The following is a 16,300-nucleotide window of genomic DNA, read 5'->3' on the forward strand; positions in this document are numbered from 1 at the left end:
TCAAGTTTGAGCCCTGCTCTGTGTACACATATTCTTTCCACCCCACCCCACCCCACCCCCGCTCCAGGGTAGGGTGGGGGTGGGAAGTGGCAATTCCCTGGCTTCACACTCCAGAACATCCTGAGCCATGGTAGACTCTCTCTCCTGCCCTCCCCCTCCTGTTTCCCTCTCCTTTCTTCCCCTCTCTCTCCCCTCCCCTCGATTCTCCCCTCCTGCTCCCCTCTCCCTCCCCTCTATCCTCTCCCCCTCCCCTTTCCCTCTCCTTCCTCCCCGTCTCCTTCCCCTCTATTCTCTCTTCCTGCTCCCCTCCCTTCCCCTCTATTCTTTCCCTCCCCTTTCCTTCTACCCCCTCCTTCATCCCTCTCCCTCTTCTCCCCCCTTCTTCTTCCCCTTTCCCTCTCCCCTCTCTCCTCCTTCTTCCCCCTTCCCTCCCCCTTCCCCATCCTCATGGCCCCCTCCCTTCCCTCTCCCTTCCCCCTCCCCTCTCCCCTTGCCTTCTCCTCCTTCCTCCTCCTCTCTCTCCCTCCTTATCCCCTCTATTATTTTCCCTCTCCCCATCTCCTCCCCTGTCCCCTGTCCCCTGTCCCCTGTGTGTACGTGTGTTCAGTATGCACTGGGGATGGAACCCAGAGACCCACTATATGCCAGGCAAGCCCTGCAGCACACATCCCGTGGTGAACTGTGGAGCGCCGCTATCTCGTAAACATCCTGTGCTGAGTCATTTCCTCAGTACTATCTCGTAAACATCCTGTGCTGAGTCATTTCCTCAATAACAACTCGTAAACATCCTGTGCTGGAAATCCCCGCCCCGGGCAGCTCCGCCTCAGGGATGGGGCAATCAGTGTTGAGCCAATCATGGCTTGCCACGTCCGAGGCAGGGAGAATTTCTTATAAAAGGGAGGGGCTCGGATTGCCTGGGGTCTCCGGTTGTGAAGCTTATGCTCTCCCTCTCAAGACGCATAAAGCTTGCTGCAGAAGAACCCTATTGTGTGTGGTGTCCTTATTCGCGGGCGAATTAGAGAACACTCACATCTGGTGCCGAAAACCCGGGAAAACAAAGAACATCGTGAGCACCGTCGGAGATCCCTCGGTGACGGGGAGGGTCCAGAACTGCAGGAACTACGTCTCGGAAAGGTATGCCTGAATTTTACCTGACCCTTTCGCACTCCCTTCAACTAACTGGGCCGTGGGAGGGATTGCCCGAGGCTTTAATTATCGTCTTCGTGGCTTTGGTTGTATGGTTCCTAGCCCGAAAGAAAGGGCAAAAGGTTTTAGAAGCTATGCAGGAAGGTATGTCAGAATCCGAGCGTAGTGAGAGGATGGGTGTGCGCACAAAAACCGTAAAAAAGGCAAAAAAGGGAAGTGAAAAAGGACCTCCCGGGAGAAATAGAAAGGGAGAGAAGGGGAGCAGCAGGCCCGGGTTATATCCGACCCGAGAACTGGCTGCCCTCCACCTAAGAGATACCTCGGATTCTTCTGAAACCGAGGATAGTAAGCTGACCTCGGAGGAAGAGGGCGAGTTAGAAGAAGAAGCAGTTAGATATAAAGGAGAAAGGTATCACCCAGATGAAGGCGGGCGACCTGAGTCAAGTAAGCCCGCGTCCGGTGTCTTCTCTAAGGATAGGAGATTGTTGGCTGCCGCCATTCCCTCCGCTCCCCCACCTTATGAGGCCCGGTCATCCACAACTTCCTTTTTTCCCCAAAGGATCCTCCGCAAGCTACACTTAGCGTTTCCTGTTTATGAACAGGAAGGGGGGAGAATCTACGCTCCTGTAGACTATAGTCAGATAAAAGATCTTGCAGAATCAGTAAGAAAATATGGTCCCAATGCTAATTTTACTATTATGATTCTTGAAAGAATGGCACAAACTGCCATGACACCTAGTGATTGGCAAATGGTGGTTAAGGCCGCCTTGCCTACCATGGGACAATACATAGAATGGAAAGCCTTGTGGCATGAGGCAGCCCAGTCCCAGGCCAGGGCCAACGCAATAGCCCTTACGCAAGAGCAGCGGGATTGGACATTTGACCTTTTAACAGGCCAAGGCCCGTGGGCCGCAGATCAAATTAATTACCATTGGGGGGCGTACGCCCAGATTTCCAGCACAGCCATACGGGCCTGGAAGTCACTTAATCACAAGGGAGAAACCACCAATCAGCTTACAAAAATTGTTCAAGGGCCCCAGGAGCCCTTTGCCGACTTCGTCGCACGCATGGTGGAGGCGGCAGGAAAAATCTTTGGGGACCCAGAGGGGATAGGACCCTTTATTGAGCAACTGATTTTTGAACAAGCCACCCAGGAATGCAGGAATGCCATTGCTCCTAGAAAATCAAAAGGGTTGCAAGAATGGCTAAGAGTGTGTAGAGAGCTTGGAGGTCCACTTAGCAATACTGGCCTCGCGGCCGCCATCATGTTAGCACAAAAGCATCCTCCACAAAAGAAGACCGGTGAACGGACCTGTTTTAATTGTGGTAAGCCTGGACATTTCAAAAGAGATTGCAAAGCCCCAGACAAGAAAGGGGGGGTCTTGACCCTCTGCACGAGGTGTGGTAAAGGGTACCACAGAGCAGATCAATGTCGCTCAGTGCAAGATATACAGGGAAGGCTTTTGCCTCCATTAAATGTTCCTGCTCCCAATGTGTCAAAAAACGGGTCACTGGGCCCACGGTCCCAGGGCCCTCAAAGATATGGGAACCGGTTTGTCAGAACATCCGGGATGGCGGAAGAAGCGACCCAGGAAGACCCACAAGGGTGGACCTGCGCGCCGCCTCCGACCTCCTACTAATGCCCCAAATGAGTATCCAACCAGTACCTATAGAGCCAATGTCACCTTTGCCCCCTGGGACCATGGGCCTTATCCTCGGACGAGGATCACTCACCTTACGGGGCCTAGTGGTCCATCCTGGGGTTGTTGACCATCTACACTCCCCCGAAATACAGGTCTTATGTTCCAGCCCCAGGGGCGTGTTTTCCATCAGTGCAGGAGATAGGATAGCTCAATTGCTGCTCCTCCCCGACACCCTCTGGGAGGGCTCCCCAGGCCCCAGTCCCAAAACGATGGGGTCGTCAGGAACTGATTCAGCCTACCTTGTTGTATCCCTGAATGAAAGGCCCAAACTCTGCCTCGAAGTAAATGGAAAAAGGTTTGAAGGTATTCTTGATACCGGGGCAGACAAAAGCATTATATCCACGCACTGGTGGCCAAAAGCTTGGCCCACTACAAAATCGTCCCACTCTCTACAAGGTCTGGGATATCATTCATGCCCTGCCATAAGCTCAATGAGTTTGACCTGGAAGGCTCCTGAGGGACAAAAGGGTAAATTCGAACCTTATGTGCTCCCGCTCCCAGTAAACCTTTGGGGGAGAGACATTATGCAACATTTGGGCCTAACCCTGTCCAATGAAAAAATCGTGTCGGAGGAAGGGTTGAACAAGGCAAAAAACATGATGCTATAATTTCACATATGCCGCTAATCTTTCTAAGAGTTTGTCCCAACAGCTGCTATATAATTGGACGTCTGATTTTGATCAAACCCTCCAGAAACTTAGATTGGCCATCGTCCAAATCAATTCCACCAGACTTGACCTCTCCTTGACCGAAGGCTTTTCGTCATGGATTTCTTCTGCTGTTTCTTATTTTAAGGAATGGGTGGGGGTGGGTTTGTTTGGAATTCTCCTTTGCTTCGGATCGGTATCTAGCTTATGGTTAATTTGCAAATTATATAAGAAAAATAATAGAGACAAAATCATGATATCCCAGGCGCTTGCTGCCTTGGAGCAGGGGCAATCTGTACAGGCGGCGCTTAAACAAAATTGATTTGCACCACTGGTCGCTGGCTGCCCGCGCTTTAGCGGGTGAGCTTCAGCAGCCCTAGAGGATTGTAGAGCAATGCATCGCACAGGTGGTCCCCCCGTCCCACCTGGGGAATATGCCGTCTAGTGGGGGTTTCCTGCCCTAGTCTTCCCCTCCTCGAAAAAATGGCAGAGGGACAGGTCGGAGCAACTTCGGGTCCCACTCAAGCCTAGTTGTTGCTTGCAGACATAGTTCTTACATCTCTGAGTAAGAGGATTCGGCCAATGTTCCCGTCCTCTCATACTGGGTGTCCAGTTGGTTTTATTAGACAAAAAAGGGGGAGATGTGGAGCGCCGCTATCTCGTAAACATCCTGTGCTGAGTCATTTCCTCAGTACTATCTCGTAAACATCCTGTGCTGAGTCATTTCCTCAATAACAACTCGTAAACATCCTGTGCTGGAAATCCCCGCCCCGGGCAGCTCCGCCTCAGGGATGGGGCAATCAGTGTTGAGCCAATCATGGCTTGCCACGTCCGAGGCAGGGAGAATTTCTTATAAAAGGGAGGGGCTCGGATTGCCTGGGGTCTCCGGTTGTGAAGCTTATGCTCTCCCTCTCAAGACGCATAAAGCTTGCTGCAGAAGAACGCTATTGTGTGTGGTGTCCTTATTCGCGGGCGAATTAGAGAACACTCACAGTGAACTTTTCCATTCTGGTTAAATCAACTGTCTGAGGAGATCCAGCTTGACTAGGGTCCACCTGAAGGACCCCTGATGGGCAGGATGATAGAGAACACAAAATCCAAGGGACTTTAGGAGTCCTAGAGCAAACAGGACACAGCATACAACCAAGAATGCTAATGTGGACCACCCTCAAAGGGCTGAGCAGGTATCCAGGATCAGCCTCCCATGGCCTTGCCCTTGGATTGTAAATCATATGATGCCCAGAAGGAAAGGGGTGTGGATCCACATGGAAAGCACTAAAGTTTAAACATGAAATGCTCTCCCACGGGCTCATGCGTTTGAACATCTGTCTCCTGTTGGAGACACTGTGGAACATTTACAAGATGGCATCTAGCTGGGGCAAGAGGGTTGCTGGGGAGCAGGTCTTAGGGGGTTGTGATGGTTTGAATAGGAATAACCCCCAAAGACTCATGTGTTTGAATGCTTGGCCATAGCGAGTGGCACTATTAGGAGGTGTGGCCTTGTTAGAGTGGGTGTGGCCTTGTTGGAGGAAGTGTGTCACTATGTGCAGGCCTTGAGGTCTCCTATGCCTAATATCTGCCCAGTGTGGAATCAGAGCCTCCTCCTAGCTGCCTACAGGAGACAGTCTCCTCCTGGCTACCTTTGGATTAAGATGTAGAACTCTTCGCTTTTTCTCCAGCACCGTGTCTGCTTGGATGCTGCCATGCTTCCCACCTTTGATGATCATGGACTGAACCTCTGAAACTGTAAACTAACCCCAATTAAATGTTTCCCTTTATGAGAGTTGTCTTAGTCATGGAGCTCTTCACAGCAATGGAAACCCTAACTAAGACAGAGGTGAAACCTAACATACATCTTCTTCTCTCCTATGAATCTCTCTACCTATCCCGGCCTACCGAGATGCAACCAGCAGCCTTACACCCACAGCTTTGAGCTCCTTTGAACTCCATCACAACTTCTCCACCATGCAGGACCATAGCCAGAATAAACTCTTCCTCTAGAAACTGCCTTTTATCACAAGGCAAGCAAGATCACTGATGGGTTCACACACTCAGAGGGGGCTCCACTGAGGTCAGGACATATCTTATGGTTCTCAACAGATGTCCCGGTCACTGCTGGAACGGAAGTTCTATCCCCCACCATTAACTGTCCCTGGCTTGGAACTATCTCTGTCCCTACCCTTTTGAGGAAACAAACTGTCAGGTTAGGAACCTGGCCCAGGGTTCATTTGGCTGCAAACCCACCCTTGCTCTGCCTGTTATAGCTTTGAGTGAGAACTGAGCCCTCTCCACACCTCTCTTCCTTACCTGAGGCCAGGGGTCAGGACCTTCTTGTTAAAATATTATATCCAGTTTTCCTTCCCAGTCCTGCTTCAGAAATGATGACTCTAAGACTAAATATTTATTAATAAAGGCCTAGGCCATGAGCTTTGGCTCATCCCCTGATGAGCCCATGACTTACTTATCCCATTTAAACTCTTCAATGTCTACCATGGATTAGTTATCTCTCCTTCAGTCCCAGCTTCCTTCTTCACATCTCCTCAGCATCTCCCTGCTGGTTCATCTCTGTCATCTTGGTCTGTCTCCCGTAGCGTCTCTCTTTTATCCCTTACTATTTCCCAGAATCCTCTCTCTTCCTGCCTGTGTCCTACCTCAGCTCATTAGATGTCAACTTTTTTACTGACAGGTGATATTTATAAGAGATTCTCTCTGCACCTTTTCCTGTACCTACCTGTATCATCTTCTGTCCAGGGTAGCCTTGCTCAGCCAACTGCAGTGGCTCCTGCTTCTGCTCCTTGAACCAGGCTTTTCCCCTATCCCCTCCCTTCCAGAGACCTCACCCCCACCACACCTGTGCCAGATCCTGGGTTCCTTTCTCCATTCCCACTGCCATAGACCCAAACAGGCCCTTCAGAACTAGCTCATACCTCCCTTAGGAAGCCTTACACTCTCCCCTCTGCTCATGGGCCTCTTGTTCGCCTGAGCAGTGCCCACCACCCCATGCTGTTTCTCTGTGTATAGTGGACTCCATATACCTACACTCCTACCATACCAGTTTCTCATTCTCCCCACGCCACCCTGCCCCCACCAGGAAACCTGCTACCATGTCCCAGGGACCAACACAGAAAAGGGTGAGAGAATGACGGAACCCACCTTCCCCACTTTCTGGCTCAGGTCTGTGAAAACGATGTCACCAAAGGCATCTGTGGGCATCTCTTGGACGTGCTTCTTTGGGTCCCACTCCTTGCCCTGGAAGGTGTGTGGCTTGATGGCCACCTCTAAGTGTTGCTCGTGGGTGTAACCACATGCACACACTACCTTCCTGTGAAGATACCAAGAGTTGTCATGGGAATAAAATGACTCTGGTGCTCTCTACAGGGACAGAGGAGAGCCAGGACATTCATCTCACCCAGCAGCGACAAGGCACCCCTCCTAGGTGTCAAGGGGGCCGTGTGAGCAGTGGTTATGAGGCACCATTGCCCTCCCAGTCAGACAGCATCAACAAGGAACCAAATATGGATAGCCAATGAGGTCAAAGGAGACATTAGGCTTGAACTTTGAACTTTTCCTATGTAGCAATGATGAAGTTCTGTCCCTCCCTCCCTCAGACAGGGTTCAGAACCAGCAAAACTCAAAGGCTAGAAAAATCATCAGTCACACTGAGCAAGTCGGCTAGGACAGCCACCCACACCAGGACAGCATAGGTTTGGGAGCCATCTGGTAAGGACTTTAAAGCATCCAGGTTAAAAATGCTTCCACCACCCTGGGTACAAACCGAAGCTTCCAGAAAGACATGGGGAACAGCAACTGGAACTCTCAGCTCTGCCAAGGGTAATAACTAAGAGAGAGAAAATAAACCAGAATAGAAACGCATAGACACAGAGCCACTGAGACCTGCAGGGTCATCAGAGTCCCAGAGGGAAAAGACAAGCCTATATAGCCATGTAAAGAAAGAATACCCTAAACTTCCTGTTAAGCCATCCTCAGCCAGCCAGGCTAAGTCTCCATGGATCAAAGGAAATGCCAAAGATCTGCTTGGAGTAACCAGGGAACTCAATGGGTTTGAGCTCAAAGGTGGGGCGAGCAAAGCATTTCTTGTCATCACTATTAAAGCAAATAAAAGAGGAAGTGATGTTTACAGTTAGCTTAAGTGATGATTAAGTACAGAGAGGGAGTACACCTGGTGTTCTGTCTTATCATCTTTGGTCATGTGGGAAAACCAAGAATATTCCTCTCAGGCCTTTGCCTTTTTCTCAGAGATACTGTGGACACACCAAGGGCCTTCCCTTCCACGCCCTTATGTTCAAGCTCGTCCCTTACGGTTTATGCCATTCTCTCTAGAAGGCCACCGTGCGGGAAGAACATCCTGCATGCTGCCCCTTCCATAGTTCAGAGTACGTTCACAGCCTTCTTACATGGGCTCTCATAATCTGCTTAATAAATAAATAAACAAACAACCTACAGATTCAAGAGTCTAAATGAGCAACAAACTACATACGCCCAGAGGGTCACATGCTTAAAAATGACATAGTCAAACTTCCAAAACCAAAGAAGAAAAAAAGCTTGACATCAGAGAGACAGAACTGACACCTGCTGATTTCTCTCCTCTGCATGCATGTGTGCCTGGTACCCAGGTAGGCCAGAAGAAGATATCTGAGTTCCTGAAACTGGAGCCAGAAACAGAGATGAGCCATCATGTGGGTCCTAGGAGTTGAACCTTGGTACTTTGTTTTTTGGAGTTTTTTTTTTTTTTTTTTTTTTTTTTTTTTTTTTTTTTTTTGGTTTTTCGAGACAGGGTTTCTCTGTGTAGTCCTGGCTGTCCTGGAACTCACTCTGTAGACCAGGCTGGCCTCGAACTCAGAAATCCGCCTGCCTCTGCCTCCCAAGTGCTGGGATTAAAGGCGTGCGCCACCACGCCCGGCCCTGGAGTTTTTTTTTAATTTGTTTATTTATGTATATGAGCATTCTATTTACATGTATGCCTACATGACAGAAGAGAGCATCAGACAGAAGAGGGAACCGGATCTTATTACAGATAGTTGTGAGCCACCATGTGGTTGCTGGGAATTGAACTCAGGACCTCTGGATGAGCAGCCAGTGCTCTCACCCGCTGAGCCATCTCTCCAGCCCAAACAGCTGGTGCTTGAAACTGCTAAGCCATCTCTGCAGTCCAATAGAAATCCACCTGCCTCTGCCTCCCAAGTGCTGGAATTAAAGGTGTGAGCCACCACACTCAGCTTAAAAACAACATACTTCGTATCTGAAGTCATAGAAACCATACGGAAATTCAGTGTGGAAAGATTAAAAAAAAAAAAAACTACAACCCAGAATTTTATTGCCAGCAAAACTATCCTTCAAGAGTGAAGAAGTCAAGGAATGCTTTTAGCTGAACTACCATTAAGGGGATTTATCAACAGATGAACAACTCCAAAGAACAGCTAAAGTGGGTGAGGGGGGTGGGGATATAGCTCACTTGTGCTTCCTAGCATGGTCAAAGGCCTGGGTTCAGTCTCCAGCACTGCATGAACCAGGCATGATGGTGCCCCCCTGTGACCCAAGTATCCAAGATCTAGAGGCAGAGGGATCTTAAATTCAAGGTTACCCTCATCTATACAGGGAGTTCAAGGCCAACCTGAGCTACATGAGACCCTGAGGTTTTGTTTGTTTGTTTGTTTGTTTTGGGTTTTGTTTTTTGTTTTTTAATGTCTAATCAAAAGTGAAAGCACAAAGACACTGTGACTACCAGGAGGAGGAAGCTGTAGATAAAGTAATATGAGTCAGTACAATTCATTTCTCTTGAATTTTCAAAATTGTGTCTGATGGTTGAACTGGATCAATCACGGTATTCTCAACAATTGTAAGGAGTGGTGGAAGGAGGTATTTCTACACTCTACTGCAACTCTCAGCCTGTCAGCACTCCTGAATGCTGACACACTTGGTTATGTAACTTTAATAACCACAGCAGCCACAAAGAAGCTGAGCTGAAACAGAAAGAAAACCAAAAACAGAAACAAAGTGGCAGACTTAAGCCCCAATGCAGCAACAATTATATTAAAGGTAAATGATCTAAATATACCCATTAAAAAGTAGAGACCACACCAGGTGTATGCCTTTAGTCCCAGCACTGGGAAGGCAGAGGCAGGAAAATCTGTGAGTATGAAAAGAGTGGGGGAGGAGGGAGGGAGAGAGGGGAAGATGGAGAGAGAGAGAGAGAGAGAGAGAGAGAGAGAGAGAGAGAGAGAGAGAGAGAGAGGACGAAGACACTGACAGATGGGATTCAAAATCAAAGTAAGAACTGGAGAGATGGCTCAGCGGTTAAGAAGAACACTAGAACACTGACTGCTCTTCCAGAGGTCCTGAGTTCAATTCCCAGCAACCACATGGTGGCTCACAACCATCTGTAATGGGATGAGATGCCCTCTTCTGGTGTGTCTGAAGACAGCAACAGTGTACTTACATTAAATAAATAAATCTTTAAAAAAAAAAAAAAAAGATTTCAAGATCCCATGCCAGGCGTCTTAGTTAGGCTTAAAAAATAATAATTAATTAATTTTTAAAAAGCAAAGGAAACAAAAACAAGGACCTAGTCATTATTTACAAAGCATCACGTCAAATATATACAATTAGAGAATTGCTTAACAGTAAAAAGAGTCAATGGATCTCAAGGGCTACCTGTCAAAGGGCACAGGCCCCCACTGTGTGTGACGCAGACCCAAAGGCAAATGACTCAGTTCGTATGGCGTACTCCAAGTGACATATTTATAGACGTTTTATGTGACAATTGGATTACTAGTTGCTAGAGGGTGAGAAAGGGTAGAGGTATGTGTGTGTGTGTGTGTGTGTGTGTGTGTGTGTGTGTGTGAGACCAGACCACAAAGGGGAAGTACAAAGCCATCTCTGTGGGATAGGAGCTGTGTGCCTCCTGTGTGAGTGCTTGCACATTGCTATGTGGGTGGTGAAAGGACACAAGCCGAGTGCACTCTGACCGAGACTGAACTCTCACTGGATACAGTACCACAGTTATACAGAGCAGAGCTTCCTGTTCTGGACCAGGACAGAGAACATCAAGAGGATGTGAAAGCTCATTTTACCAAAGACAAGAGGGAAAGGAGTCAGCTTGCCACCATTAGGCCAAGACTCAACACCCAGGGCTATGTCCCTGCCTTCCTCTAATGCCAGCCAGTGTTCCTTAAGATCCCTTGCAAGCCAAGCCAGCAGTGGTGGCATACACCTTTGAGCCTGGCGTATCTTTCCTTTAAATCTGTAATTATTTTCAAATTAAAAATTGAATATATGCAATCAAAGCCCAGTACAAAAAAAGAGAAGAGACAAGCACAATATACTGAGCCTTACAAAACACAGGGTACAGCTGAGGCAAAAGCCAGATAGAGTCTGGAACCCAGACAAACACAAGAAGATGGCTGATCCCGGAGAGGCAACCTCATATCTCATATCCCTGCCACTGCTGGCTTTGGAAGTTCTTGTCTCAATTTATCCATCATTATCATGAGGGGGTTGAATTCTCTGCCCCTACTGTTAAAAAAAAAAAAAAACATACAGAACCCTAGAAGAGACTCTGGGAACTTTTGGCTTCCAAGAATCTTTTTGTTTTCTTTTAAGACAGGGTTTCTCTGTGTAGCCTTGGCTGTCCTGGAACTTGCTCTGTAGACCAGGCTGGCCTCGAACTCAGAAATCCACCTCCCTCTGCCTCCCAACTACTGGGATCAAAGATGTCACCACTGCTGGCACGGCTTGCAGGGACATACCCCTGAGATTGGTGGGTGTTGTACCTTGGTTGAATGGTGCCAAGGATCCTACCAGGTAATGCCAGGCTGTGCCCTTTCTCATCTTTGGTAAAATGAGCTTCATACCTCCATGGAGTTCTCCATCCTGGCCCAGAAGCGGAAGCTGTGCTGTGATGGATAACTCAGAAATTAAAGAATCAGACAGTCTTGGCCTGTTAAGGCATGAGAGGAACAACATACTGAGAGGAAAGGAGAGCTCTTGGGAGATACCCAATGCTTCAGAGTCTCCAGTTCTGTCTCAGGAACCTCCATGTTGGAAAGCAGTGTCTAAGGGCATTGCATCCCTAGGAACAGGGATGGGACTTCATAGTGCCTCTGATTGCCCAAATGGCAGTCCCATCCAGGGAACTGAAATAACCAACTGCTTAGAGTGACCATTAATGCCTCTAGTCTGGTCTTAGAGACCATATTTTCACTGTGAGTTAAGTGAATGGAGAAAGGACTGCCCAGAGACCTTGCAGCAGCAGAATGTGGCTTTTAAGGACATTGGCCTGGGGACTTCCCCAAGGTCTCTTTATTCCTGGTTCCCTGATTCTTTGGAAATCAAGAAGCTCTAAAGACAGGTAATGGAGGCCTGACGCACCAGGCTTGATCTGAACACTGCTGCTACTTCGCCACAGTAAGGCTCTGGACAGGTCATCTGGCCCTCTGCCTTAGGCTGACCTATCTGCAAGGCACATCACATGTCCCAGGCATGAAAGAGATGGTCTGGTCTGGACGTGCTCCCCAAGTGTCTCCTGAAATGAGGTGTGTAGACTTGGGGATTCTCAGCCTGGCATGGACACCGGGTGCTCTTTTCCTGGCCCTGGCTAAGGTGAGATGAGCAGGTCTCCTCAAGCAGTCCCACTGCACCAGGAGAGATGGAACAGAAATCTTAATCAGAGCCATGCCACTTACCCTGCATCCGAGAGTTTGGAACTTTCCACGAAATACACACACTCCTTCTTCTTGATATTCTCAGGAATCCATGAGCTAAGGTTTTCTTGCTGGGAGTTAAAAAGAATATGTTGACGTGAACCCATACACCCCAGGCCTCCCTTAGACATCTCTCTGGCCAGCTGCCATTGAGGTACCCAAAGCTACCTCAAAGCTTAAAGGCTCCGTGTGGGGCCCACACTGGGGTGTGTGCCCAGGAGACAAGGATGAACCTGTGCGATCCTTTTCTTTTCATGCCCAGTGTGTTTCCTTGGGGGTGCTAAGGAGCATCTGAGGTGAAAATCTGGTACCTGGCTTTGAAGACGCCCTCTTGCCTTTCTGGCCACACACTCAAATGTACTTTCAATGTGATCACTCCCATTTTGTCCCCACTCAGAAACTAGGCCATAAGCCATCTGCTCTAGCAGCAGACCCCAACATCCAGGAACAAGACAAGAAATTCCCCACCCAAGGAACAGCCTGAAGATAGCCACCGTGAATGGAAGATATCTTATCTCAGGATAGGCCATCTGCACTGGGCAGCCCATCCTGTGCTTAATCATTCATGATGCAGGAATGCAGCCCATCTGGGGCATCCCAACCCCCCATCAATGTGGCTTTAGATTACCTAACCCTAACAATACAATAATAAAATGTTTACCTATCTTAAACCTAAGTCACTTTGCTTCTGTAGCTGACCTGCCTGTCTGAGTTGTTCTGAGGCTAGAAGCTGCACTCACCGGATGCTCCTTTTCTGGCCCTGGCTGGGGCAGCATGAATGGACCACCTAACCAACGATGACCATTAAGCTGCCTCTGTGGCCCAGAATGTAGCAGGCAAGCCACCAAAAACCTACCTTCTCACTGCTGAAGGAACACAGAAACCTCCTGCTCTTGCAAAGGCTGCTATTGCTTCGTCGGAGATTGGGGACCATGCCCAGGTCAGTGGGCCTCCTGGACTGCACCCCAAAGCCCTCCTCCTGCTCAGAGCCAGCTCTTCTCCGGTCCAAGGACTCCATCCTCCACGGCTCCAGATTCACCCAAGGACAGAGACCTCTAGATGCCTTCAGGGAAATCGCTTCTCATTTGTGAGACTGGGGGTTCTGAAAATAAAAACACCCCAAGAGAGAGGTCCTGAAATATATCTGAAATAGGAAGGTGAGGATGCGGTTCTGAGCAGACACACCCACCCGTTTCCCTTCTGGAGTTTTCATCTATTTCCCCTTTGTCTGGACATCTCTCTGAGCTTCCAAAGCTTTGTCCCTTGGCAGAGCCCTTGGACAGTCTACAAGCTCACAAGCATATGAGGACCATAAGAGCCCATTCCTAATGGGCACAATCCCAGCTATCTCTGAAACCCCACAACTCACCAGCTCCCTGAATAAGAACCCAGACCAGTGAAGGGAGACCAGTTCCTGTAGCCACCACATGGGCTGCAGTTCTGCATCTCGTGATTACAGAAATCAGTTGACCATGCTGGGCAGTGGTGGTGCACACCTTTAATCCCAGCCCTTGGGAGGCAGAGGCAGGTGGATTTCTGAGTTCGAGGCCAACCTGGTCTACAGAGTGAGTTCCAGGACAGCCAGGGCTATACAGAGAAACCCTGTCTTAAAAAAGAAAGAAAGAAAGAAAGAAAGAAAGAAAGAAAGAAAGAAAGAAAGAAAGAAAGAAAGAAAGGAAGGAAGGAAGGAAGGAAGGAAGGAAGGAAGGAAGGAAGGAAGGAAGGAAGAGAGGAAGAAAGAAAAAAAGAAAACCACAAACAAACAAACAAAATTCCAAGGAAACCAAAGGTATTCATTTCCACAGGGCTTCCCTGGAACTGAGACATACCCCCTAACACTGTCCTCTGATGACAGTAGCCCCTCACCCCATTGCTCCAACAGGCAAACAGGAGGGGTTGCCAGGGGGCAAAACCCAACCGCATACCTCAGTCCCTCCCTGCGATGAACACCACTTCTCTGACACCAGTTCCCAAAGCTGTTCCTCTGCCCACTCGCTGATCAGCCCTCCTCCCTGATCTCTCCAGGGCTCTTGGGGCTGAACTGTGGCAACAGATTTTGGCTTCAGAGAGATGCTGGCCCCTCTATCTGCTGTTCTTTCCCCAGGCCTAAACCCAGGGCTGTGAGACTAAATACTAGACCAGCCCCTTGCAAAGCTACAAGAGTCCAGGACATTGCTTGTCCCTGTGCAACTTTTCAGAGACTTAGTCTTGTACACTCAGTAGCCTCCCATCTACAGAGAAGCAGAGACGCCCACTTGACAACAAAAGAAAGGAAGCTAATACAGCAGCCAGTGTGGAGAGACCTATATTAAAGGCAGCTCCTGAGATAGCCTGCCCTCCAGATGCCAGGCGTGAGTACACAGTATGCCTGTCTGAAGGCTTTGCCTGTCCTAAGGACTCCGAGGTATTTGAATCCAGATTCACATTCAGACAGCTCCTGTCTCAGCACAATCACTGAGTCTCTGCAGATGTCCTCGAAAGCCAACTGCAAACCACCCTGAGATGCTCTCCCACCTGAAGCCACCACTGCTCTTAGGCTACACTGTGACCTTGGCTCAGCTTCTTTCTCCCCCCATCCTCTGTCCAAAAAGAGTAAAAGGCCATAGATAGAGACAGGTAGACTGGCAATGCCCTCAGTGGGCTTCCCCAGTCACTGACACCTACGTGTGTGTGTGTGTGTGTGTGTGTGTGTGTGTGTGTGTGTGTGTGTCCAGAGTACTCCAAAGGGCAAAGAATGAATGGACAGACAGAGAGAGAGGACTTGGCAGAGCCTACACCCTGGGTACAACATGACATCTATAAATGTATTCATCTGGGTCATCAGATCTACCTGTAGAAGACAGCAGGCTAGAACAGAGCAAGGCCCCCGTGTAGGATGAGCCTCCAGACCTGAGCTCTATCCACACACACACACACTGGTAGAGACAGGAAAGGGCTCAGATGTGAGGAGGAGGAGTGGTACCTACAGCATCAAGCAACTGAATCCAGCCCCTGCTGAGAGAGCCCCTTTAGGAATGGATAGAAGATAGCCAAATCCGACTGGGCTCTGGGCACATCTTCCAAGTAGCTAGTTATCCTCAAGACTCCTGGACCAGTGTGTTTCTGGCCACCACACCCACCCCGGCACACAAAAATACCAGCAAACACACGGGACTTACTTTATTGGGAGGGAGGGCTCATGAGCCCTGGCTGGGGCCTGGGGCGTGTGGCACCTTCTTTACCTCACTCACTGAAAAATTCTGCATCTCTCAGGCTTCCCAGTAGCTCTCTGCTTGCTCCCAGGCATCCTGGACATACTGGTTTGGAAAGCAGTTCAGATTTTATAAACAGCTAAACATAGGAAAGGGCACAGAAGCTAATACCCTCAGTCCTCTGTGAGGGTCCAGAGAAGAGCGGGAGCTGGGAGCTGGGAGCTATAGCGCGTGGGCACAGGCCACACTGGCTGACATTGAGTCTGTGCCCCTGTACCAGCTCCAGAGCCTGTACCTAGATGCAGCTGAAACCCTGCACTCCCTCAACACCCCCAACTTACGCCTCTACCCCAGGGTACACCCTCCCCCAGACTCAGGCTGAACTCTCTGCACCAGAAAGCAGTCGCATTCCAGCTCATGCCTGCACCCAGGTTGAAGACTTAATCTTTACACTTCTGTCACACTCAAAGGACACTGCAACCCGCGCCCCTCCCCACATGAGCCCCTGCAACCAGCGTTCCCATCCCCCAACTGAACCCCCATTTCCTCTCCAGATACTGGGTCAGCGCCCCTTGACCAGCGCCGGGTACCTGCTCAGAGGCCGCGCACCCCAGCGTCACACGCGCAACTGCGCAGGACAGCCGCTCTCACCCGCATCTCACCGCTAGGCGCAGCCTGAATGGCCCGCCCCGCACTCTGCGTCACTCAGCCTGATTGCGTGGCAGCCGCAACTAAGTAAGAACGTGGAGCCAAGCATGTGCTGGGCCTCCTGAGATGCTCCACTTGCGGGTCAGCCTCTTCGGGACACCTAGAAAGGCACTTACGGACCCGGGAATCAGATCCTCCACAAAGTGTAGGAAAAGATTTGTATATGCCTTGTCTTCAAGCCCTGA

The 16,300-nt window shown here is 49.4% G+C and overlaps 1 protein-coding gene across 2 annotated transcripts in view; it reads right to left on the reverse strand.

Annotated features, from left to right (window-relative positions):
* Trpm2 (transient receptor potential cation channel subfamily M member 2) overlaps positions 1–16,300 on the reverse strand; it is a 57,871-nt gene that overhangs the window by 41,088 nt on the left and 483 nt on the right. The window contains exons 2-5 of one of the 2 annotated variants that reach the window (XM_029482913.2): positions 15,375–15,512; positions 13,073–13,318; positions 12,199–12,287; positions 6,650–6,818 (exon numbers count right to left, since the gene is read on the reverse strand). In XM_029482913.2, the coding sequence (XP_029338773.1) occupies positions 6,650–6,818; positions 12,199–12,287; positions 13,073–13,234 (420 nt within the window). In that variant the 5' untranslated portion in view covers positions 13,235–13,318; positions 15,375–15,512. Of the gene's footprint in view, positions 1–6,649; positions 6,819–12,198; positions 12,289–13,072; positions 13,319–15,374; positions 15,513–16,300 lie in introns of those variants that run through there. The other variant, XM_029482914.2, reaches the window with a different exon arrangement.

This window comes from Mus caroli, unplaced genomic scaffold, assembly GCF_978045245.1.
Source record: "Mus caroli unplaced genomic scaffold, Mus_caroli_1 scaffold_9, whole genome shotgun sequence".
In the NCBI taxonomy this organism is placed as follows: domain Eukaryota; kingdom Metazoa; phylum Chordata; class Mammalia; order Rodentia; family Muridae; genus Mus; species Mus caroli.